The sequence below is a fragment of the Sorex fumeus genome, unplaced genomic scaffold (genome assembly GCF_029834395.1).
Source record: "Sorex fumeus unplaced genomic scaffold, SorFum_2.1 ptg000055l, whole genome shotgun sequence".
NCBI classification, from domain to species: domain Eukaryota; kingdom Metazoa; phylum Chordata; class Mammalia; order Eulipotyphla; family Soricidae; genus Sorex; species Sorex fumeus.
The window spans coordinates 15,277,627-15,301,807 of NW_026606112.1; the positions used below are offsets into that span (position 1 = coordinate 15,277,627).

Genomic DNA, 24,181 nt, shown 5'->3' on the forward strand with positions numbered 1-24,181 from the left:
ATATGATCCCCTGAGCACTGCCAGGAGTAATTTCTGAGTGCAGAGTCAGAAGTAACCCCTGTGCATAGCCAGATGTGACCCAAAAAGTTAAAAAAAAATAGAGAGATCAGTGTAGCTTTTCTTGAAGGAGCTTAAAGCTACTAAATCACTGAGTAAGAAAACAGCAGTCATGTGGCAAACCAGTAACATCACTACACAGTCATTTAAAAGCACATGGGAAATCTACAGAGACTGAAAAACCTCCAAGATGATCCCTCAGTTTTTTTTTTTTTCAAAAGCAACATGCAGGGGCTGAAGCAATAGCACAGCGGGTAGGGCGTTTGCCTTGCACGCAGCCGACCAGGTTTGATTCCCAGCATCCCATATGGTCCCCCAAGCACTGCCAGGAGTAATTCCTGAGCGCAGAGCCAAGAGTAACCCCTGTGCATTACCAGGTGAGACCCAAAAAGCAAATAAAAAAAGCAACATGCAGGAGAAAAAATGCAAAAAATAATATTTTGTAAACGCAACAATAATGCCCACAGTATTCATTCCCATGGCACATACAGAGAATAGTGTCCATACTATGAGGAACAAAGGATGGTGGATAGCAACAGCCAATTATAGGGGAAAGTCTTGAATTCATGGGTGAAAACCAATTTAGACATCACCTATAAAGTTTGGAGTTTCACCGAGAAGATGTACTTCCATATGACCCCAGACCTTATGAAAGGAGACGGTTTCATTGTGAAATCAGAGGTGCTGAGTGTAGGGCCTTATGTGACAGTCTCACATGGATTCCTAAGCCATGGCTTATGGTGAATTTTTAACAAGTCCTGTCTCCAAATCTGTGTGTTACACTGTTTTCTGGTCAGGACAATTCACAATGCCTGATTCTCAAGGGGCATTCAAGACTCGACAGCTTTAGGTGGAAGGGGTTCCTATGCCTCTGTGCTCCAGGAAAGTGACCAGAGGCAAGCCCAGTCCCCCACCCCCTACCCCCACCCCGCCTCACAGTGGAGAGGGGACAATGATCCGAATTCGTGTGAACAAAGCTCTTGACTGGCAAGTGATAGTTATTGCCATTATTACTTTTGCTGTTGTTATTAACAGTAACTTGGAAGGAACACTACACTACACTGAAGATACTTGGGGACTCAAATTTTTTTTTACACCAGAAAGAGTATGGGGAAGCCTTCCATTCCATTCTGAAAAGCTCACAATTTCTTTCTTTCTTCCTTTCTTCCTTCCTTCCTTCCTTCCTTCCTTCCTTCCTTCCTTCCTTTCTTTCTTTTCTTTCTTCCTTTTTATTGAATCACCATGAGACACAGTTACAAAGCTTTCAAGTTTGAGATTCAACTGTACAATGATCAAACATCCATCCCTCCAACAGTGCACATTTTCCACCACCAATGTCCCTAGTATTCCCCCCCACACACATAACAGTCCTCACCCTGCCTCTATGGCAGACAATTTCCCCAATACTCTCTCTCTACTTTTGGGCATTATGTTTTGCTCAAATTTTCCCATCACCATTCAAGCCTGCCTGCCAGGGGCAGATGCTAGATAATTTATTTTCCATTGCTCATTTTGAATATCATGAGAGCTTGTGTGGCTGTGAAAGCAACCATGAGCTTCTGGAATCCTAGATTGTAAATGCTTGGGTTCCAGAGACATCTCTGTAGGGCACTAATCCATTTTGGGATTCAACTGGGAGTCTCTGGACCAGGGCCAATGGTGCGCTAAGATGGTGCCCGGAGGCAGATTGTGGGGGTGACAGCCAGGCTGCCAAGCAGGCAGGGAGCCAGGGAGGGACAGCTCGGCTCCCCTGCTACCATGTGGCCTAGAGACTTAGTCATGGCACCCACATACCTGGGCCTTGCTTGTGGAAGCTCTTGGTCACTGGGACTCCATCTGGAGTAGGCAGAGAGGCTGCACCTGCTCCATCTGGGGTGCCCCAATGAAATTGGCTCGGTATGGTGCCTGGAGAGATCTCTGGCACTGTGGTGTCTTCCACGACTTGCTGCTGTGTCTCTGGACCAAGGCTGTTGGTGCACTAAGATGGCGTCCAGAGGCACATTGTGGGCATGACAGCCAGGCTGCCGAGTGGGTAGGGAACCAGGGAGAAACAGCCTAGTTCCTCTGCTACCTGGAGACTTAGCCCTGGAACTTGCATACAAGCTCACAATTTCAGATACCAAACTTGCTTTCCTAATAGCACAAATTCCCAAACCTATTTGGCCCATTGCCCACTTAACAGAAAAATTAAAAATATTACTCAAACAAGCCCTGGAAATCTACCTATTTTAAGCAAGCACACAACAACCCCTAAATTCCCCATTCCCTCCAAACACACACACACACACACACACACACACACACACACACTTGCTCCTGAGGCCACTACTGCCTCCCTGGGTTGGTCTAGCGCCCCCTAGAGGGTGTCATCTCACTTTGGAAACCATAACTCTGGAGTGACTGCAAATCTTTCACTAGACTAGTGCAGCAAATGCAGCAGACAAACATTCCCAGACACGTGGGTTAAGGACACTCCAGAGGAGGCTCTGAGACCAGGGTTTGATGCTGCCACCCTCTGCCATCTCTTAGTGCCTGTTTCAAATAACTCCCTTTCAGATGGGTCATTGTATAACTGAAATCCAAGCACGAAAGTTTGTAAGTCTACAACTGTACCTCATGGTGTTTCACTAATTAAAAAAAAAGACAAATGAACCCTTTCAAATCCACACTTTGATGATTGACAGACACGGGCATGTAAACAATCTTTCAACCAGAACATTTCTCCTTTAAATGAAGGGATTTAAGGACCACTGGTGCCCAGGAAGGAGACGGAGATCAAGAGTTTCATTCTGACATGACTTTCAGGGGGTAATTAGGCCAGATCAGAATTACGGTGCTTAAACATTTCAAAGCTCTTGTACTTCCAATTGCTTTCACTTCTGGCCCAGTTAATGGATTCAGTAGCTGCTCTGAGCCTAAAATAGCCAGTGGCCACGTGGGTGGATCCCACGCCCGCCTGATGGCAGGGTTCTCTAAAAGGTTCTTGGAAGAGCCAGAGGAGCCAACTCCCCACACGGCCCAGGCCTGTGGACGTCAGGTTTTGGTGACCTACTCATGAGTGGTTTGTCCTGCTGGAGCCTGGACACACGGCAGTCTGGCTGGTCATGTCTCCCCGCCAAGCACAGGTGGCACCTCTTCAAGCCTTGCCCCTTCCCTTAGGAGGAGAAAGGCACATGGTTGGGGCGTGCAGAGTGGTGGGCTTTCTGAAGGGCTGGTCACAGTGGAGTCACTGGAGTGTTTGGTTCCCACATTTGCAGGCCAAAGGCTGGAGAGCCGGGGAACTCAAGCAACAGCCTCTCCATGTCTGACTCGCACACTCAGTGGGAGGGTCAAAGTGGGGGTGAGAGGATGAAGTAACAAATGTTCCCAGGCACCTCGAGCTAAGAGATTGGTGTGCAGGTACATGTGAGGCCTGCCTGGAGCCCCACCCTCACCCTCACTGTTGAAAGAACGCTCTGCAAAGTGGAGCTTGTTGGTGGAACTCTTGCAGCTCTAAGTGCCCTTACTAGTCCAAGGAGATCCTAAAAGGTCCCTCAGTCTGTGTATGGGCTGTGGGGTAACACTGAGTGTAATAAACAGGAGGCTTATCCCAGGGCACAGATGGGTGAGAGACTGTCTGAGTTCATCATGTCGACCAAGACCATCCATGGTAACTCACAGTTCCAGAAGGCAGAATCTAAACGATGGACATGGGAGTCTCCCGGTGGACGATTCCACAACGAAATAGACCACATCATATTCAATCGATGGTTTTGCCTGACCGATGTCACTGTTGTCCCAAAATTTCGAACGGGATCGGACCACCATCTCCTTCGTGCAAAATTCTACTTCACAGTGCGGGGAGAAAGAGCTGCAAAGTTCAAAAAGAGAACTCCCAGAACGACCACCAACTGGGAACTCTTTGGCACTATTACGGCAACATGGGAAGATGCCATTGTTGACAACATTGACGAGGAATACGATCGACTGGTTCAGCACCTCCATGAATGTGCGAGGAACGCCTAGAGAGAGATAGCCACAAAAAGTCGCCTATCTTCGAAAACTCTTGAGCTAATTCGCCAGCGTGGTTTGGTGCATGCCTCAGGCAACCGCAAGCTAATGTCCGAGCTCGCAAAGCAGTGCAGAGATGTGATCAAGGAAGACCTCAAAGAGAGAAGAGCAGAAGTACTGGTAGATGCGGCAGAAGCTGGGAAAAGTATTCATAATGCCCACCTGTCCTTCGCCAACTACAAGACCAAGATGACTGCCCTCCGACGTCCTGATGGATCCATCACATCCTCCAGAATGGCAATGGAGAAGATTATCCATGACTTCTACTCAAATCTCTTCGATAGCCATGTCCACTTGCTGACATACCAAATTCCACAGGATGGATATGTCGTTCCCAACGTTCTCCCTTCCGAAATCCGACACGCCATTTCGTCGGTAAAGAAACAAACAGCACCCGGCCCAGACAAGGTCAGACCTGAACGCCTGAAGAACCTGCTGTCAGTACTCATCAATACACTGGCTCAGCTCTTCACTCGCTACCTGTCTTAATGCAAGGTTCCGTCCCAATGGAAAACCAGCAGAACCGTACTACTGTTCAAGAAGGGAAACATCCATGACATTGGCAACTATCACCCGATCTGCTTATTGTCTGTCATCTAAAAGTTGTTCACTCGAGTCATCCTAAATAGGATTGGCGGAACACTAGATGAAGGACAACCATGCGAGCAAGCTGGGTTCCGCAAAGGATTCAGCACCATCGACCATATCCACACGATAACCAAGCTCATTGAGGTTTCTCGGGAGTTCAAGATGCCGCTCTGTTTAACGTTCATTGATTTAAAGAAGGCCTTTGATTCTGTTGAGACGGAAGCGGTCATTGAAGCCCTAGCCAATCAGGGCATTCAAGCCCAATACATCAGGATCCTCCGTGAGCTGTACTGCGGATTCACTACCAGGATCTCACCATTCTACAAAGAAGTGATCGTTGATGTCAAGAGAGGGGTGCGGCAGGGTGATACCATTTCACCGAAACTCTTCAGTGCCACCCTCGAGAACATCATGCGACGACTGGAATGGGAAGGAATGGGAGTGAAGATAGATGGTCGGCAACTACACCACCTCCGCTTTGCTGATGACATTGTTTTAATAACACCACACATCAGCCAAGCGGCACAAATGCTGGCCGACTTTGACCGTGAGTGTGGAAAGGTAGGACTACAGCTGAATCTTACAAAGACAATGTTCATGAGAAACAGCCTCGTTCCTGATGCCCCATTCACTCTCAATGGAACGACCATCTCCGAATGCAACAGCTATGTGTACCTAGGTCGAGAAGTCAACATGACAAATGACCTGGCACCCGAGCTGCGCAAGAGGAAGAGAGGGGCTTGGAATGCCTTCAAGAGCGTCAAAGAAATAGCTAAGAGGACGAAGAACCTCCGGCTCCGGGCACATCTCTTTGATTCCACTGTTCTTCCTGCATTAACATATGCCTCAGAGACCTGGGCCCTACGCAAACAGGATGAGAAAACTATTCAGGTCTCCCAAAGAATAGAAAGAGCTATGCTTGGAATATCACGTTTCACTCAAATGAGAGAAAGAATCCGGAGTTCTGACATCCGTCGACGATCAAGAATCAGGGACGCTGTCTCATTTGCCAAGGTGTCAAAAATCAGATGGGCTGGTCATGTAATGAGATTTAAAGACGACTGCTGGACTAGAGCTGTTACTGACTGGATTCCACGGGATGTCAAAAGACCGCGTGGCCGCCCACCTACCAGATGGTCAGACTTCTTCGTCAAGATCATGAACAATTGATTTGAGGCTCTTCATGTTCCCAGAGCGAACAGATGCCATTGGGCTACACTAGCACGCGACAGGGACAAATGGAGACGTTACTGGCGCCCGCTCGAGCAAATCGACGACTAACGGGAAGTTAAGTGATTAAGTGACAGAGATAAAGCAAAGGGACAAGCCACATGGGAACAAACAAGGGGCACTGAGGTTACCAGATGGGGAGGGGAGAGGGAGCCCACTAGAGAGGGGGCAACGGACTGCACGGGAGGGACACTGGCACTTCGCTGGGAATGCAGGGTCATGATTTGAATATGGGCTGAAATTGTCCCCCTGGGCTGGAGAGATAGCACAGCGGGTAGGGAGTTTGCCTTGCATGCAGCTGACCCAGGTTCGATTCTCAGCATCCCATATGGTCCCCTGCCAGGAGTACTCCTGTGCATCACCAGGTGTGACCCAAAAGCAAAAAAAAAAAGAAAGAAATTGTCCTCCTAAGGTCTGTACAGTCATGTAAACCAATACTACCTCAAAAAATAATATGATGAAGTTAAAACTACGCCACAATGCTGAGTGAGGAATAAAAGAATCTCAGGGGCATTTGTGTGCAGAAATGGTGCTTTTAGGGCAGAGAGAGAGAGAGAGAGAGAGAGAGAGAGAGAGAGAGATTGAGCAAAGGGCCCTCATCTAACTGTAAAGGAAGTGGAGAAACAGCATTCGTTCCATGTAGATAATGAAAAATTGGGGGCCCATTACAAGGAAAGGAGGAGCTAGGAGATACCTCAAAAGCCAATGCACATACTTTGAATGCAGGTGGCTCAGGTTTGGTCCCTGGCATTGCAAGGTTCCCTGAGTTCCCCCTGGAATAGCCCCTGAACAGCACCAGATTGTGCTCTGTGTGTGTGTGTGTGTGTGTGTGTGTGTGTGTGTGTGTTTGAGAGAGAGAATAGACTCTATTACCTAGACAGTTTGATAGTCGTTTGTAAATGAAACCCCCTCGTCTTCTCTCCAGGTAGATTCCCACCTACTTACTGAGTGAAGAGGGCAGACCTTGAACACAGTGCTCTGTCATGAAGGGCCTCTTCCAGGCACTGATGCAACTCATTACCCCATGCATTCACTCTCTATCTGTTCATCTCCTCTGCTGCATGCTCCTTATCCGCGCCTTCCTTTCCTTCCTAGTCCCTGTCACCAGCCAGCACTCTGTGCTCTGTAACTGTCTTTGTCACTGTGGTCCTTGCCAGAATGGGAGTACAGAAAGGAGGGAGTGTCCACTGCGGTGGACACAGCCAAATTGTGACCCCAGCCTAGTCACCTGCCATGCATATTCCTCGAGGAGAGTCGGGCATCGCTAAAATAACACAGTGGGAAGTACGGAACATGGAGACAGAGGAACGCTGAGTGAGAAGATGAACACACAAGAGATTATGGATGGAATTCTCTGGAAAGTGGGAGGAGTCTGGTGGATTGGTTGGTTTGTTTTTGTTACTTCCTCCTTATTGAACTTGTTAAAAATCAAACACTTAAAAACTAAAATACTTGAATTTTTTCAAAAGCCATACTTATTTTGAAGAGAAAAACTGTATCTTGATCCATAGTCTACTTTCAGCATGCTTCTCCCATCCTGGGAGGATCCTCCCAACATCCTTTATTTGGTGCTCCCTTCTCTATCTGAGCTGCCTTTATCCCTAGAGTGTGCGGCTGGCCTCTAAGCCATGAAGTGAACAACCTGGTATTTATCACAGCTGTTCTTGGGTGTTAGTCTCTTATTTTGTTACTTTATGTTTCCCAGATGAATGCAATCTTTCTATGTCGATCCCTCTCTTTCTGACTCATTTTGCTTAACATACTTTCCATGTAGTACCACTTGTATGTAAATTTCATGACTTCTCAATGCCTCCTTTGCAAACCACAACACCCAAAAGGAGAGAGAGAACAGAGGGGAATGCCCTGCCACAGAGGCAGGGTGGGATGGGGGGGGGAATACGGGGTGGGAGGGTTACTGGGATGCGTGGTGGTGGGAAATGGGCACTGGTGGAGGGATGGGTACTTGATCATTGTATAACTGAAACCCAAGGACAAAATTTGTAAGTCTACAACTGTACCTCATGGTGTCTCACTAATAAAAAAAAAACCTGTATCTTGAAATTACACTTTCTAAAAGTAGGAAGTAGGAAGAATATCTGTAGAGTATGACTGTCTTTGAGGAGTGAGCTGGAGCGACACCCGGCAGGACTCAAGGCTTCCTCCTGGAAGACCAGATGCGGTGCCAGGAATTTGAATCAGGGAAGGCAAAAAGAATGGCCTGAACCCCTGTACCTCCTCTCCTGCCCCACTTGCCTTTCTTTTCAATGTGTTTAGAGGGCAATGCTGAAAGGGCTCCTACCACCAGTACATTTCCCACCACCAGTGTCCTCAGTTTCCCTCCTGCATCTCTCGCCGCCACTGCCATTATCTAGGCACTCCTCTGTCTCTTTCTCTCTGTCTCATTCTCTCTCTATCTCTGTCTGTCTGTCTCTCTCTCTCCTTTTGGGCATTATTGTTTGCAATACAGATACTGAAAAATTATAATCTTTCCCATTAAAAAAAACCTTTTTTATCATAAAATTAGGATGATTATGTATCAGAATTAGCTATTTACCCAGCCTGTTCTGGGAAGTGCTTCACGCCTCTTGTGACATGTGACTTGCCCACATGGACTGGGAAGTGTTATTACTGCTGACCCATTTAACAGGTGAGGACACAGAGACTGAGATAGGTCAAGTGGATTTCCCACCCCTGCCTGACTAAGGGACCACCTGGCTGGATGTGATGCTTCTCTTCCCTCCCTAGCAAGAAGGAGTGGGTGGTGTGGGACAGTGTTCTTCAGAGAAGTTCCCCTACACCCTCTCGAAAAAGGGTAGCTGATGGGAGGATTTCAGGAGGATGCGCAGCAGGGTTCAGGAGGTACCATGCACCCCCCCCCCCCCAGAGTGACCGGCATGGGCGGGAAAGAAGAGTCTCAGAAATCTGGGGCCATTTGCTGCAGGGAGAGCAGAATACCTGAGGCCTGCAGCCAGGCTGCGTTCAGGAGAAAAGTGGCGGGAAAGCCGGACCATGAGGGCAGAGCCAGAGCGTGGGAGAGGAGTGGCAAGTGGGAGGCGGGAAACCAACCTCGCTGTGCTTTCCTGAAAGGAGCAGCCGGGGTGTATCTGCATTAGGGCCGCAGAGAGCCATAGCACAGGGGCGAGGCACTGGCCTTCAGTGTGAGCCACAGAAGTGATCACTGAGCACAGAACCGGGAGGAAGAACCGGTGAGTACACCACCAGGTGTGCCCTCCCCCCACCACCACCCCTTAAAAGAGAAAGAAAACCTGTAATAAGGTTGATGTTCAAGGAGGGGGAGTAGGTTTGCCCCTTTGGGTGTTGCAGACTTGTTTTCTAGACCGAAGGGTGATTTGGGGACAGATACCCTCTTCCTTACCCAGGAGCCACTGAGATAATTCATGTTCTAGTTTTCAAGGGCGATGCTGGCCAAAGAAGGGTCCCAGGATCAAAGGGTTTTGGGGAACTGTGGAAGGTACCCAAGTTTCGGCTCTGTCTAGTCCATATGGTGCTTCTCTGAGAGAGGAGGCCCTTGGAGCCCTAAGAACTCGATTTAGTCACATTTGTACCCATTTGTATAGAGGTAGGAAATCTACAATTTATTTTCTCTTTCCCTTTCCCTTTCTTGTTGTTGCAAGACTGAAGCTTGCACAGCTGTGTAGGTGTTCCACAGGGACTGAGCACCTCTGTGTGTGTGTGTGTGTGTGTGTGTGTGTGTGTGTGTGTGTGTGTGGTAAGGGGGGCCAGGGTACAGAGGCAGCACATGGGGCCATTCTGCGGGCTGATTTTATGACCTCATGCCATCATGCCAGCAGGGCAGTTGCTCTACCACTGAGCCATCCGCACGTTGCCTCAATTTAGAGCACTTTTATCGACGTGCACCAGAGAGGCACTTCCCACTCACTCACTGTATTTATCAGCTCCCCCTGCAGTGCACTGAGGTTCCACACAGCCACCACTCACATCCGCTCTGCTCCTGCATCACACCCCTTGCACCAGGCACTGTGGCTTGAAAACATTCAGAAATGTGTGCAGAGGGATGAACCGGGGTTAGCAAGGATACTCGAAAATGCAACCACTCATCTTTCGAAGCCTGGCATAGCTCTCCTTAGAATTCTGTCATCCATAGTTGAACTTTGAGGTGATATTGACTAGGAAACTCAAAGTGAAAAAAACCCACAGATTCCCAGGAAAAAGAGTCTGAGTAAGAAGGTGTTAAAGGAGGGCTGGAGCAATAGCACAGGGGGTAGGGCGTCTTCCTTGCATGTGGTCGACCCAGGTTCGATTCCCAGCATCCCATACGGTCCCCCAAGCATTGCCAGGAGTAATTCCTGAGTGCAAAGCCAGGAGTAACCCCTGAGCATCGCCGGGTGTGACACACACACACACACACACACACACACACACACACACACACACACGAAGGTGTTAAAGGGTATAATAATCCTTGAGTGACAGGCTCCCCTAATTTTGCTTTCCTGATTCATAAATATTTCCAATCTATCCTGAGATGCCTGTGACACTGTCCTAATGCTACAACACCTTCCTCTCGCCATGATAGTGGGAATGAGTAGAGCATCCCTGGAATTGATCTTACTCACAAATCATCCTCACCTTCCAGTGCTAGGGTCCAGGCAAGGTTTTAAATGCTATTCCTGCATTGCTATATCTGCTCGTTGTTCTGACATGCCCATTTTACTGTGGGGCAAGCTGAGGTTCAGAGTTTTGTCATTGGTGGAGGTCACCCAGCCGCTCATTGATGCTTACCCAGACTAGGTTCCCGTGGTCTGCATCCACTCTCATACAGACTTTTGTTTGTTATGAAGAATGAGTGTCTCAAGACAATGAATCCACGGCTTGGGGGTGGGAGGAGCCTGCTAAGAGGTCACCCAGGAGGCTTCTGAAGCCTGGGTGTTCTAGATCAAAGGCAGAACGATTAGCGTCTCTGGGAAGGATCCCCATTCTCAGATGCTTGTTTGTAAAACTCAGAGCTCCAAGTGGGTTTTCAGACTCCCGAGACCCCCCACCTCCACTCTTGCTCTCTGCCTCCACTGACGGGCAGAGAGAAGAACCAGAAAGGAGAGGGAGGGGGAGGAAGAAGGTGATTGTTCCCAAATCAGCAGCACCACCCCCCAGCCCCCCAAAGCTGAGCTTCAACACATATGTTTTGGGGGTCTCTTCTAGGATGGTCCCGACAGCTGGAGCCGGGGCAGCAGCTATGAAACAATCAGGAACAGCCCTGGGTGGAATGAGCTGTACCAGGGACTCAAAGGTGGGACATTTCTCCCTCCTCGACTTAGAGAACAGACCCGTGGTACTGGGTCCCCTCCAAGCGGGTGATGACTACCGACTGGGGTGATGGAACTCAGGGGATTTGTGACAGGAAAAGGGGCAGCACAGGGGTGGGGCGGGGGGCTTGATCCCCGTGGCTCTGCATGATACTGAAATAATGTAGAAAACTCTCGTGGTGTGGGTGTGGCTTGCCAGGGCCACAGTCGGGTATCTGCCCCTAGTGACCACCTGCATGACGACTGGTCATGCTCCATCTCAGTTTCCCACTCCCTGCAAGGAAAATAAGAACAATGATCCTCGTCAGCTGGGGATACTGTTATCTGTCATTCACGGAACTTTGTTTTTCAACCTTTCGGTTTGTTGCCTTTTGGGACACCCTCGGCAGCGCTCAGGACTTACTCCTAGCTCTGTGCACAGGGCTCACTCCTGGCAGTGCTCAGGGGACCATATGTGGTGCCAGTGATCCAGCCCAGCCCAGGTGCGAGACCAGCATCTTCCCTGCGGTGCTCTCTCTCCAGCCTGACTGAACACTATGTATGTTCTTGTGTCTGGCACTGCCTTGAGACGATGATTCTTCATAACAGACACCAAAGGGGCTCTCCAGGTGCCGATTTGGCACATGGAATGAGTCTTGGAGAAGCTGAGAAGGGCACCCACTAAGTCACAGCAAGCAACCAGTGAGGCCAGTAGAGCTTAGACTCATCTCTCGATGCAGAGCCTGTCCCCTGAAGAGCAACAGGTAGCTTCCCTACATCCCTTCTGTGCCAGTTCCTCCAAGTGCCTCACACTTGAGCCTTGTAAGGTTTCAGAGAAGAGAGGAGCCTGCCACCTGGGGCCTCCCTGGCATTTAGTGTCCATCAGGGTTTCTGCTAAGTTGACGGGTGTCGTTGTCTGACATGCGAATGTCCCTATGCAGAGGCCTCCCAGAGGACTCTGGCCAAGAGACCAGGCCTCAGCCAGAAGTACAGTGCCACTCCTGCCTCTTCTTTTTCCTAGAGTATGAATTCAGAAGACTGACAACCAGTGAACACAGAGAATTCTCCAATACCACAGTTTCACAGAGAACCCAAATCCCAGGTCTGAGTCCCCTGTCCAACCTTAACCTCCCAGGGTTGGCCCCTCACCCAGTCTTGCACAGAGAAGCTTGCTCCTTTATATCCCAGGGCCTTTGCACTTGCTGGACATCTGTCCTGAGTACTGTTTCTCCAGCCTTGAAGCAGCTTTCTCCAAATCCTCACATGGCTTCACCCTCTCTGTCTCCCAGATCCCTTCCTCTGGGACCCCATTCCTGAACAGACTGTATAAATGGGCATCCCTTAGTCCAGGCCCCTCCAACTCATAGATCTGTTTCACTTCCTCTCTTTTATTTAACTGTCTCTGAAATGATCGGCTCTTATGTGTATGTTTGGGGTTGACGATCAATGTCCAGGTACTGAATGGATAAATAAATAAATAAATAAATGGATGGAAAAATCTTACGTGTGTGTGTGTGTGTGTGTGATGTGGTAGTGTGGGGGATGTGGGGTGTGTGTGTGAGAGAGAGGTGGAGGAAGAGGAGGGAGGGAGGGAGAAAGAGAGAGAAAGAGAGAGAGAGAGAGAGAGAGAGAGAGAGAAGGAGCTCGGAGCCTCTGTTCCAAAGAGGTCCCCCTCACCTTGCAGTTAACAAGGGCAGAAACTGAGAGAAATAACTCTGTGGTTGGTAACAACTTAACAACCAGCCAGCAGTTAGATGCACACACACTGCCGGGCATGGTTCCAACGCTAAAAAGGCACTAATTGCTTTTATAGAAGGAGGTAGAGACCGCGTCCCTCCGTGTCCTTACTCCTGATGTCTGCATTATCGGATCTGTTACCGTGTTGATTGCTCCTGTCTCAGCAGCCACCGCGGGCTCTCTTCTGCCTACGTCCGGGTGGGTGACAGGTTCCTCTGCAGAGAGAGGAGCAGGTCTGGGTAAGTGTGAGTGTGTGTGTGTGTGTGTGTGTGTGTGTGTGTCCATGCTTGGACATGAGCATATAAATGCAGTGACTCTGGGAAGGGTTAACTCAGAGCCAGGCTGTCTGCTGGGGCCCTGAGACTGGCCCCGCAGGGAGGGGTGGGCCTGGAAGGTGGAGCGGGCAGGGCTTGCGCTGCCTTTCCCCAGCCCGGCGCACACATGCCTGCCCAGCTGGACGGAGCGCAGTGAACTCAAGAGGAATGGCCGCGCCAGCACCCACCTGGAGTCCGTCCCTTTCTGGCCCCTGCAACCCAGGTTGCATCGGCCCTTAGAGGATGGAACCCATGAGCCCACCCCAGCTGTGAGCCCGTCCCAGCTCGCCAGCCCCGTGGGAAGCAGCAGGCAAGGATGGATGTGGTGGACAGCCTCCTCGCCAACGGAAGCGACCTCTCTCCTCCCTGCGAACTCGGCATTGACAATGAGACGCTTTTCTGCGTGGAGCAGCCCCAGCCTTCCAAGGGTAAGTGTCCTGGACCACTCTTGTATTCCGAAAGCGAGTTAGGGGAAGGGTGGGGAATCTGTCAAGGCGAGACAGTATCAAAGAGTCCTGGGGAAAGGGGCTGGCAGAAAGTCATTTGCTCAGAAGTTTGGATCGGAGCTCAAAAAGCAGAATGGAGCCCCCCTTCGCCCCCCTCCCCACCATAGTGCCCCTCTCCCCCCAGACTCCTCTATTGTTCTGCAGGGGAGAGAGGGGGATTACTGTGTGGGATTTGCAGGAGGAGGAGCTGACTGGATAGAGAGGAAGGTGTACAAGTGTCGGAGCTTGAACTTAACAAGCTTCACAGAAAAGGTGCTGTCACAGGCTCGCCGCTGCTTTTGCTGGGGGGAAATCCGGCGTGAAGAAGTGATTCAAGCCAAATAATGCCCAGCAGCTAGCAAAGAAAGAAATCACTGTTCCCTTGAGAGCTTTGTTCTTGAGAGAAAAAGGGGTTCCCGGAGTTTTCCTTGCACGAATCAATCCTCTAGAAGCCACAGAATCACCATCCTGCAAAATGTCATCGGTGCAGGAATAGTCGGGCACTGTGATGTACATGCATGCAAAAAAAAAAAGAAAGAAAGAAAAAGAAAAAACACACAAAGAAACAAAACCCCAAAGCAACCAAGCCCCCAGCAGGTTTTAGCGTTCTGCCCTCACCACCTCCGCTGTCTCTTGTCCCCATTTCTCTTCCCAGAGTGGCAGCCCGCGGTGCAGATTCTCTTGTACTCCTTGATCTTCCTGCTCAGCGTCCTGGGAAACACGCTGGTCATTGCGGTACTGATTCGGAACAAGAGAATGAGAACGGTCACCAACATCTTCTTGCTGTCCCTGGCGGTCAGTGACCTCATGCTCTGCCTCTTCTGTATGCCCTTTAACCTCATCCCCAACCTGCTCAAGGATTTCATCTTCGGGAGCGCTGTGTGCAAGACCACCACCTACTTCATGGGTGAGTTGCCGGGGGAAGCTGTTTCTGGAGCTCACCCCGGACTCCATCCCAGACCTCCCCCTGCCCCTCACCACCTCAGCAGAGCAGCCCTGTTGGGTGCTGAAAAAGCAGAGCCAGGCGAGCAAATATCTGGCTTTGCAGGGGCAGGGGGGGGGGTAGGGGGAGGCTGTGTTCAAGGACAAGGTGGCAGCTTTCTGGTGGGTCCCTCCTGCTCGAGGTCAGTTCCCGCTTGCATCTTTCACAGGTCAGTTTCACGAAGGCCATTTGAAAATCAATCTCTTCACAGCGCTAGTTCCCCTTCTCCGAATTTAGTTCCCAGCCTGTTCCCCTCCTAAGGATGTAGGGCCTCCCAGAGCCGACAAAAAGAGGACTCCGCCCCTAGACCAGCTCATTTTCTCCTGAGTACTAAAAGGGTCACAAAGCTGACCCTGACGGTCTGAGCTATGCTGCTTTTTACCTTTGTCAATCCACTGGTTGATGGAAGGAATCAGGACCACAAGAGGTAACAGTTTAGGGTGACTTTTACGTAGCAGATGCTCTACCAAGTACTTTTACTTCCAGGATCTCATTTCATCTCCCAGCTACCTTCAGCAGTGAAAACACGTTCATCCCTGAAGAAGCACAGAGAGTTTAACTAGGGGCCCAAGGAGGCGAGCCACAGAGCCACAGCCCTCATCCTCACCAGTCCCGAGGTCTCTGTTTACCGACAGCTCTGGCTGTTCAAGCTGCGCAAACACGCGTGTCTTGCCTGTCTTCTCGTGCCCACCTCCCTGCCCCACACCGGCCTGAGAACAAGGCAGAAGGAGAGGCAGGAAATGGGAGGGGAGGGTTTTGGACTGGTGGTTCTGACCTACACGATGCAAAAGCAGAGTCAGGCTAGGCAGTGACCAGTGACCAGAAAGCTTTCCAAGCCGCGATTTCTCTCAGTTGAGGAAGCGGGACCCAGCTCTGACAAACAATGGTGATGAGTGACAGATCTGCATGTTTCAGACAAATACCCAAGCCCAAAGCCTCTGAAAATAAGAAAGAGGACATACAAATCCACAGGATCACTGTGCAGTAAGGAAGTCATGATCGTGGCTACAGTCTCATAGAACTTTAAGTTGTCAAGGTCCGCCAGATGTGTATGCACATATACGTGTATATGTATACATACATGTATAAATCGACATACAATATTTCTTAAGAATCTAACCAGATTATATAAAGTATTTGAAAGCAAGGGCTGGAGAAATAGGATAGAGGGTAGGGCTCTTTCCCTGAACGTAGCCAAACAGGGGTTGGATCACCGGCACCCCATATGGTCCTCCCTGAGCCCTGGCAGGAGTGATTCCAGAAGAAAGCCCTGAAAACCATCAGGTGGGACCCCAAACCTAAAAGAAAAATGAAAAATAATTGAAAAACAGGTGCCTCTGTGGTTATATAATATCACAAATGCGTGCAATGTGTTTACTGTGAAATGATTGATTGGGAGGTGGGAGACGGGGAGACGGCTCAAATGCTGGGAAAGCAGGTTTTGCATTTAGGGGCCCCAGATTTTGCATGCCTGGTCCCCTATGGCTCCTCAGCATCATCAGAAGTGCTCTCTGAAGATACAAAGGAGATAGATTCAAGTGTTTCCAGTTACGAACACCCTCTCCCAAACCAAACTACATTTTCTAACTAAAATAAAATATTTAGTTGCATTTTACATCAATAAAAACATTATTTTGTTTTGTTACTTTGCTTTTGGGGTCACACCAAGTGATACTCAGGGGTCACTCCTGGCTCTGTGCTCAGGAATTAATCCTGGTGGTGCTTGGGGAACCATATGGGATGCCAGGGATAGAACCTGAGTTGGCTGCATGCAAGGCAAACCCCCTATATGCTGTGCTATCACTCCAGCCCCAACATTTTTTTCTGCTTTTTGGGTCACACCCAGCAATACACAGGGGTTACTCCTGGCTCATGCACTCAGGAATTACTCCTGGTGGTGCTCAGGGGACCATATGGGATGCTGAGAATAGAACCTGGGTTAGCAGCATGCAAGGCAAATGCCCTACCCGCTGTGCTATTGCTCCAGCCCCAATAAAAATGCTTTTAACAATGCAAAAAGGGGCTATATCATTTTGAAAGTATTTACAGTACCTGCACTTATTTTTGTTGGATTTTTCTCATTGCAGCGATTTGGATACTTTCTTCAATTTTGTGGGTTTTTTTTTCCCCAATACTATGGCTAACAGTGAGCATTACTAAAACTCCTGAGATGTAGGAAAGAAGAGTTCGCCTGCCCAGTTGGGGGTTCATGATGCAATGGTGCCATTAGACAGTCTTAGCTCTAGGGAATTCGTGCTGCCCCCTTCATCTAAATGCCATCAACTCTTTAGGCTAAGTCTGGGGAACACGGCAACTCCTGTCTCAGACACGTTTTTACTCCACATTTCAGGACTTGATGATCCAGAATGAAAGCCTTTCTCTGGGCTACTCAAAAAGCTTTTCTGTGGGACTGGTACATTTTTCATCCCCTGGGTTATTAATTAATGAGCCACCGGGGAAGGAGTCTGATTAAAATCAGAGTTCAATAAGCTTATCTAAAAATAAGCATTCAGATGTATTTGCAAATGCAGTTCTTTAACTGCCTTAACTCCTGTGGGAAGCAAAGCCGGGTAGAAAGTATTTTTCAAATATCCACCCGTGATATTTCTTCACCCTCTGAGCATTTTCCCTTGCCACAAAAGCTGTGCAGGTTCCAAATGCTTAAGCTAATGTGCAAATAACTTTGGATTTCAGGGCCGCCCTAACCCAAGTCTCTGTTCCTGCTGCAGGCACCTCTGTGAGTGTATCCACCTTCAATCTCGTAGCCATATCTCTGGAGAGATACGGTGCCATTTGCAAGCCCCTGCAGTCCCGGGTCTGGCAGACAAAATCCCACGCCTTGAAGGTGATCGCTGCTACCTGGTTTCTCTCATTCACCATCATGACTCCGTACCCCATTTACAGCAACTTGGTCCCTTTCACCAAGAACAACAACCAAACCGCCAACATGTGCCGTTTTCTGCTCCCCAGTGGTGTCATGCAGCAATCCTGGTAAGGTAATGGTGGTCACCAAGGACAATTTGTCATAATATTTCACTTTATTGAGGGGCAGAGGGTGTTGGCTGGAGCTTGGGTCATATGCAGCAGTGTTCAGGGCTTACTCCTCGGTCTGAGCCCAGGGTTCCCTCCAGGTGGTGCTCAGGGAACCCTGTGTGGTGCCACAGATGGAACCAGGGTTGACCATACACACACACAGCAAGCATCTTAACTCTGTACTACCTCTCCAGCACCTATTTTCATTTTTTTCCAAAAACTGGGAGACATTGTCCAGAGTCTCCAGGAATCTGTTTGCTGAAGACCTTTGGAAATGAACTTTCTCATTTTCTCCTAGAAAAATGAAGACAGTAAAAGTTTAGAGTGCTCTGTGTTATTAAACTTTACTGCACATATTAATTCAGCCAATCCTCAAAAACCCTAGAATCTATGTTTTATCATTAGTTTACTATTGGCCCCATATTACCGATGAGGAAATGGAGACAGAGAGGAGTTAATCTCTCAAGATGGCAAGGATAGAAGAGAACTGGTTATGGCTCAAAAGGCTGAGGCACATACTTTGAATGAAGCAGGTGCAGAGTGGCACAGGTTTGATTCCCCACACTGCACGGTCCTCTGAGCACTGCAAGGTAACCCCTGAGCACTGATCTGGGAATAACTTCTGAGTACCACAGCATGTGGGCCTGAAACCAATATAAATAAATTAGTTAACAAATAAGCCAAGTGTGGAAGTGAGGGCTTCTGTGTTGGTCACCATGCAGCATGCAATAAATGATCTAGGGGGTTCATTTAGAAGTTTTGGAGGGTAACAATAGTCTAAGGAATTGAAATTAGAGCTTCAAATCCCTTGTGGTTTTCCATAGAGGAAATACTACAGTCTTTGCACAGAATACTTCACTAGCAATCAAAAGGCAAGGATCTAGCAAGCATTTCTTTGCTAAATAGCTTGGTGACATTGGACAAGTTCAAGTTGCTTCTCTGATGTTCAAATTCTTTATGTAGGCAAGTTAATAATACAGATATCTTTTATCTCCCTCATTCGGATTTGAATGAGCATATGTATATGAGAACACCATTGACTGTCTAGACACAAATGCACAGCTTCAACTCATTAATTCCAAGCATGTTTAAGAAGCAGAGAACTAAACATTGAAAGATGGTTCCAAAGATAATCTCTGCTTCTTTTTATCTTCTGCTTTTCATTGTAATTAAGTCACACACACGAATTACGTTATAAATAAGAAAAATAAGAAGAACATTTGCAAGGCTTATAAAGAAATCTTACCAAAATATGTCCAATTGCAATGAGAACGAGCCCAGCCACCCTGAGCTTCTGACAATTTCATGGCCCAATCATGCAACCTTCCACAGGTCAGATTGTGACAGTGAGGTACAGGCCAGACCCATGCAGGAGGAGGCTGCTCTTCCTCAGGAATTGAATGCATTGCAAGACAAGCATGGCTCTGTGCTTCCAGCCAGCAGAATGAGCAAGCCCTATGCTCCGGAGTCAGAAACAACCAGAGTGTCATGCTGTGCCGAATCCAGCAGGTTCTCCAGCATGCCCACCTAGGTGTTGATCATTCAGTGATAAAGTCAACAGTAGTATATGGTAACAGTTAAGAGCCTGGGTTCTAAAATCATATTGTTTGGGTACAAATCCCCTCATTACTCACTGAGTGACTTTGAATCAATCATTTAACCTCACTGTCTCAGTTTTCTCATCTCTAAAATAGGTATTTTATTGTGGGAACTAAATGGACATAACTACATAAATATGTTAAGTATTAATAAAGCTTAGTATAGATGCTAAATATCATATACAATCACATGTATTTTATTTTTATTCTATGTACCATTTCATATAAAATTACTGAAGTGCATAGCACATTTAATAAGTCCTTCATAAAGGTAATCTATTATTATTGGTAGCCTTGCTTACATAGAATTAATTTTGTCGATGTTTCTTTTTTAGTCGATTTTTTTAAGCTCTCGTTCATTTTGTATGGATGAGACTAGTTGCATCTGGGCACAGATTCACACCAAAACTTTCCAATTTAATTAATCTTCCGTAAGAGACTTTATCTGAAAACAAGGGAGAAAGTAACAGCTTCTAATGAATGACATGGAATTTTCAGGATATTAAATACATAATTTGGGGGATAATAAATACAGCACACGTTTGCTCAAACTGGTTAAAACGTAGATGAGCCCTACTCATTCCACGGCATGTGTTTGAAATACTGGTAGAATGAATGACTGGTTATAGAATTTATTTTTATCTTATTAGGCACACATTCCTGTTACTCATTCTCTTTCTTATTCCTGGAATTGTGATGATGGTGGCATATGGACTAATCTCTCTGGAACTTTACCAAGGCATAAAGTTTGATGCTAACCAGAAGAAGTCTGCCAGAGGTAACTATCTTTTAGCTGTATGTGTATGCAAACAATGGCCAAAGCTTGTTTTTTGTACCTTTAACAAACATAGCTGGAGAGAACAGAAGAGATTGGAGAGTCTGAAACGTATTCTTGGAAACCTCTGAATTATAAATGGTCAAGACACCTAGCGCTTCTATTTTCTCATTGGTAAGATGAAGAAATTATAGATCTTAAAGGGTAAATAAAATTAACTCACACAGAAAATCCAGTTATAAGCTAAGAATCATGTGTCCTACAGTCCTTCTAGTGCTTCCTTCAAATGGACGCCCTTGCAACAAACTATAACACATCTCCTCCTGCGTTTATTCCCACTTCTTGGCCACTGACCCCAGACACTAACCAATAAAATCTGTCCCCACATGTGCTGGGGTCACCACTCTCATCCTCATTCCACCCCTTCACCCAGTTCCTTGCCCTTTCCATAAGTTACTCTCTACAACATCTTCATTGGGAGAAAAAGAAAATCGCAGGGCTGAAGAGATAGTACAGTAGGTAGGGCACTTGCTTTGCTTGCAGTGAACTTGGGTTTGATCCCCAGTACCCCATATGGTGCCACCACCAAGATTGATCCCTGAACTCAGAGCCAGGAGTTAAGTCTTCAGCAATGCCTGATGTGGCCCAAAAACAAACCAAAAAAAAATTGCTTGTTATCAAGATTCCTGGCAGTCAAAGGTGTCCTGAAACTTCCCAAATCAACAGAACCCCTTTCCAAAGTATCTGAACAAAGATGTGTGTGTGTGTGTGTGTGTGTGAATATCCATTCTCTGATGATACTGATCCTTGTCATTTCTATGCCTAGCTGTCACCATAAGTATGCTAGAATCACTATTATTATTATTATTATATTCAAACATCATATGTAATTACCTCTATTTTATTTCTGGGGTGACAGGAGCGATAGCACAGTGGTAGGGTGTTTGCCTTGCACGCGGCCGACCCTACCGACCCGGGTTCAATTTCTCGGCCCCTCTCGGAGAGCCCAGCAAGTTACCGAGAGTGTCCCACCTGCATGGCAAAGCCCGTGATGTATTGGATATGCCAAACATAGTAACAAGTGTCACAATGAAGACGTTACTGGGTCCGCTCGAGCAAATTGGAGGACAGTGACAGTGATTTTATTTCTATTGTATATCACTGTTTTTATTCCATCCTTGCCTGGGCGCATTCTTTAATAGCCCGGATCACATTCTAAAAGACCCAAACTGTTTTGCTCAGGGTACAATCCCAACCTTGGGATTATTTGGGGGGGCGGGGGTGGGTATCTCCCATCCCTCCCCAGCAGTAAGCCGTGTCGCTTGCCCACCCAGAGCGAAAGGCCAGCCCGGAGAGCGGCAGCCGGTACCAGGACAGCGACGGCTGTTACCTGCAGAAGTCGCGGCCCGCGCGCAAGGTGGAGCTGCGGCCGCTGCCCGCCAGCCCCGGCGCCCGCAGCCCGCGCATCCGCAGCAGCAGCTCGGCGGCCAACCTGCTGGCCAAGAAGCGCGTGATCCGCATGCTCATGGTCATCGTGCTGCTCTTCTTCCTCTGCTGGATGCCCATCTTCAGCGCCAACGCCTGGCGCGCCTTCGACACGGCCTCGGCAGAGCGCCTGCTCTCGGGCACGCCCATCTCCTTCATCCTGCTGCTCTCCTACACCTCCTCGTGCGTCAACCCCATCATCTACTGCTTCATGAACAAGCGCTTCCGCCTGGGCTTCCTGGCCACCTTCCCCTGCTGCCCCAAGCCCGGCCCCCCGGGGGCGCGCGGCGAGGGGGCCGACGAGGAGGACGGCAGGACCACGGGCGCCTCGCTGTCCAGGTACTCCTACAGCCACATGGGCGCCCCGTGAGGCGGCAGCGGGGTCGCGGGGTGGGGCCTGGAGTCGGGGAGGACAGGACGGATGCGGGTGGGCAAGAGAGGAGGAAAGGGAGCAGGATGCAGACGATAAGGCCCCGGGTTCGGGGGAACTCTACTGGGACCCCACTAGGCTGGGGTTCGTGACTCCGGGCAGCATCTTTCCTGCAGCCTTTGTCACCAGAAGCACCACTGCAGGCCAGTGCCGGGAGTCCAGTGGGGCTAATGCTGCCAGTGTAACTGCCCCGTGTCCAAACGGGGATGAGGCCTTGCTCCACGTTAGAAGCTTCTAGAATTCCAAGGGCGGTGGGCTTCCTTTCCCCTCCATGCTCTGCTGTTTCTGCCCTTGCGGAATTGTGGCAGTTCGTCCTGCCCCTGGAGAGTCCACTGTTCTCTCTTGTCTGTGTTCTTGTCTGCTCCATAGCATCAGGACCACAGGGATATGGAACAAACCCCTCTTCTGGCTGTTTCTGTAGGAAGGGGGCAGCCTGACTTTCTGGGGGAAGTGGTCAGGGATGCTCAGACACGGGATTTGTGACATCTTTGGAACCACCTAAGGAATGTTGGGTGTCAAAGATGGGATTTGGACCTTACACTTCTAAAAAGAAAAGAGCATGCGAGGCAAAGAGTTAGGTGGAAATGGCAAAGGTTGTGTTCATCTCCAAGGAGTTGCCAGATTTCACACCTGGAAGTACAGGCTGGCCAGTTCTGTTTCCTATCAGGAATGGGAAGTGCCAGGTGGTCCATAGTAATCTAGAATTGCTGCTTTCGTATGTATTACTTAAACAACTCCAGCTTGATGTGGTGGTGTGCAACTTCATGGCTTTGCCTCAGCTTAATTCTCATACTCATGGGACACTTCCTCTTTTCCACAAAGACCTCTGGGTACAAAGGAGACTAGTAAGCCCTGTGTACCGACCAAGGTAGAGATTTGTGTCGAGTTGCAGTGTCAGGCAAAAGAATAAAGGTGGCATACTTTTTGACACAATTAACGTAGGGCTTTTGGAATGTGGAAGCTACCTATGCCTTTGAATACCGTCTCTGTTTGCAGCACAATTGTATGCATTTTATGTACAAATATAAACCGAAAATATGTGTATGTTACTTCCATATAAACATAGTTTTCAGTGTGTTCATAGAGAAGAAAAAATAATAGTGAATAGATGTTGTAATTCAAATTGAAATGTCGTTTACATTCACAACAGCTGGAGTTTCTTGTGAACTTCTTTGCAGCGTTACGCTGAAATCTTGCTTCTTTAATCTAAAAATCTGTTTGAAAAAAAAACAAAAAGGTATGAGTTATCTGTGCAGGCACCAGGAACTGCCTTTCCAGAGTCGAATGTGTCTGTCAATACTTCTTAATTCCTTTGTGTTGTTTTAGGGCAAAGTTGTCTTGTCTGCTTCAATAAATGAACACTGATGTTTTTGATAAAAACAAGTATATATTCTGGTATATGGAGACTCTATGTCAGGCTGTTTTCACTCGGGGTGCCCCAGAGTTGGGTGGGTGAGAATCCTCCCCATCCCCAAGGGACCCAGCCCTGGCAGCCGACCTTCACTACCCAACCGCAGCCACGCTCCAGGCTGCTTTCCAGATACATTATAGGACACTTTCTACCCATTTTTCATTGCTGCCACACAATATTTGATGGGGTTCCAACAGTAGGCAACAAATCATAGAGAGAAATATATAAATATATGCCTCTCCGAGAGCCCAGCGAGCTACCGAGAGTATCATGCCCACACGGGCAGAACCTCGCAAGCTCCCCATGGCGTATTCGATATGCCAAAACCAGTAACGACATCAAGTCTCATTCCCCTGACCCTGAAAGAGCTTCCAATTGTTGAGAAAAGACGAGTAAGAAGAGGCTGCTAAAATTTCAGGGCTGGAAGGAATAGAGAAGTTACTGGCACCCGCTCAAGTAAATAGACAACGGGATGACAGTGACAGTGATACAGTGATATGCCAGTATAAGAGTACAAGCAAATGATTAGCAAAGAATGTTCATAATGTCTCTCTCTGAGTCTCTGAGGCAGAAGCTTTTTGTTTGCCTGCTCTTGGGGCTCTGGCGATTGATTTATTCTTCAGAACACAAAGGGACCAGGGATTTCAATTATTTTTTAAAAGTCATGGAGAGGGCCCAGAATCGGGCAGGCTCAGGTCTGATGCTCCACATGGACCCCTGAGCATTGCGGGGTGTGATCCTG

The 24,181-nt window shown here is 48.3% G+C and overlaps 1 protein-coding gene across 1 annotated transcript; it reads left to right on the plus strand.

Moving 5' to 3' along the window:
- The first annotated feature begins 12,915 nt into the window (after nucleotides 1-12,915).
- CCKAR (cholecystokinin A receptor) lies at nucleotides 12,916-21,972 on the plus strand. The gene is made up of 6 exons (XM_056125561.1): nucleotides 12,916-13,165; nucleotides 13,464-13,668; nucleotides 14,381-14,632; nucleotides 17,437-17,698; nucleotides 19,989-20,116; nucleotides 21,448-21,972. The coding sequence occupies exons 2-6, from the start codon at nucleotides 13,557-13,559 to the stop codon at nucleotides 21,966-21,968; spliced, it is 1,275 nt and encodes a 424-aa protein (XP_055981536.1). The 5' UTR covers nucleotides 12,916-13,165; nucleotides 13,464-13,556; the 3' UTR covers nucleotides 21,969-21,972.
- Nucleotides 21,973-24,181: the final 2,209 nt, after the last annotated feature.

Excerpts from the sequence above, each read along its gene's own strand:
- CCKAR (XM_056125561.1), top strand. The coding sequence starts at position 13,557 with ATGGATGTGGTGGACAGCCTCCTCGCCAACGGAAGCGACCTCTCTCCT. Across the intron at positions 14,633-17,436 it reads GACCACCACCTACTTCATGG|GCACCTCTGTGAGTGTATCC; the intron begins GTGAGTTGCCGG and ends TTCCTGCTGCAG. Across the intron at positions 17,699-19,988 it reads GGTGTCATGCAGCAATCCTG|GCACACATTCCTGTTACTCA; the intron begins GTAAGGTAATGG and ends TTATCTTATTAG.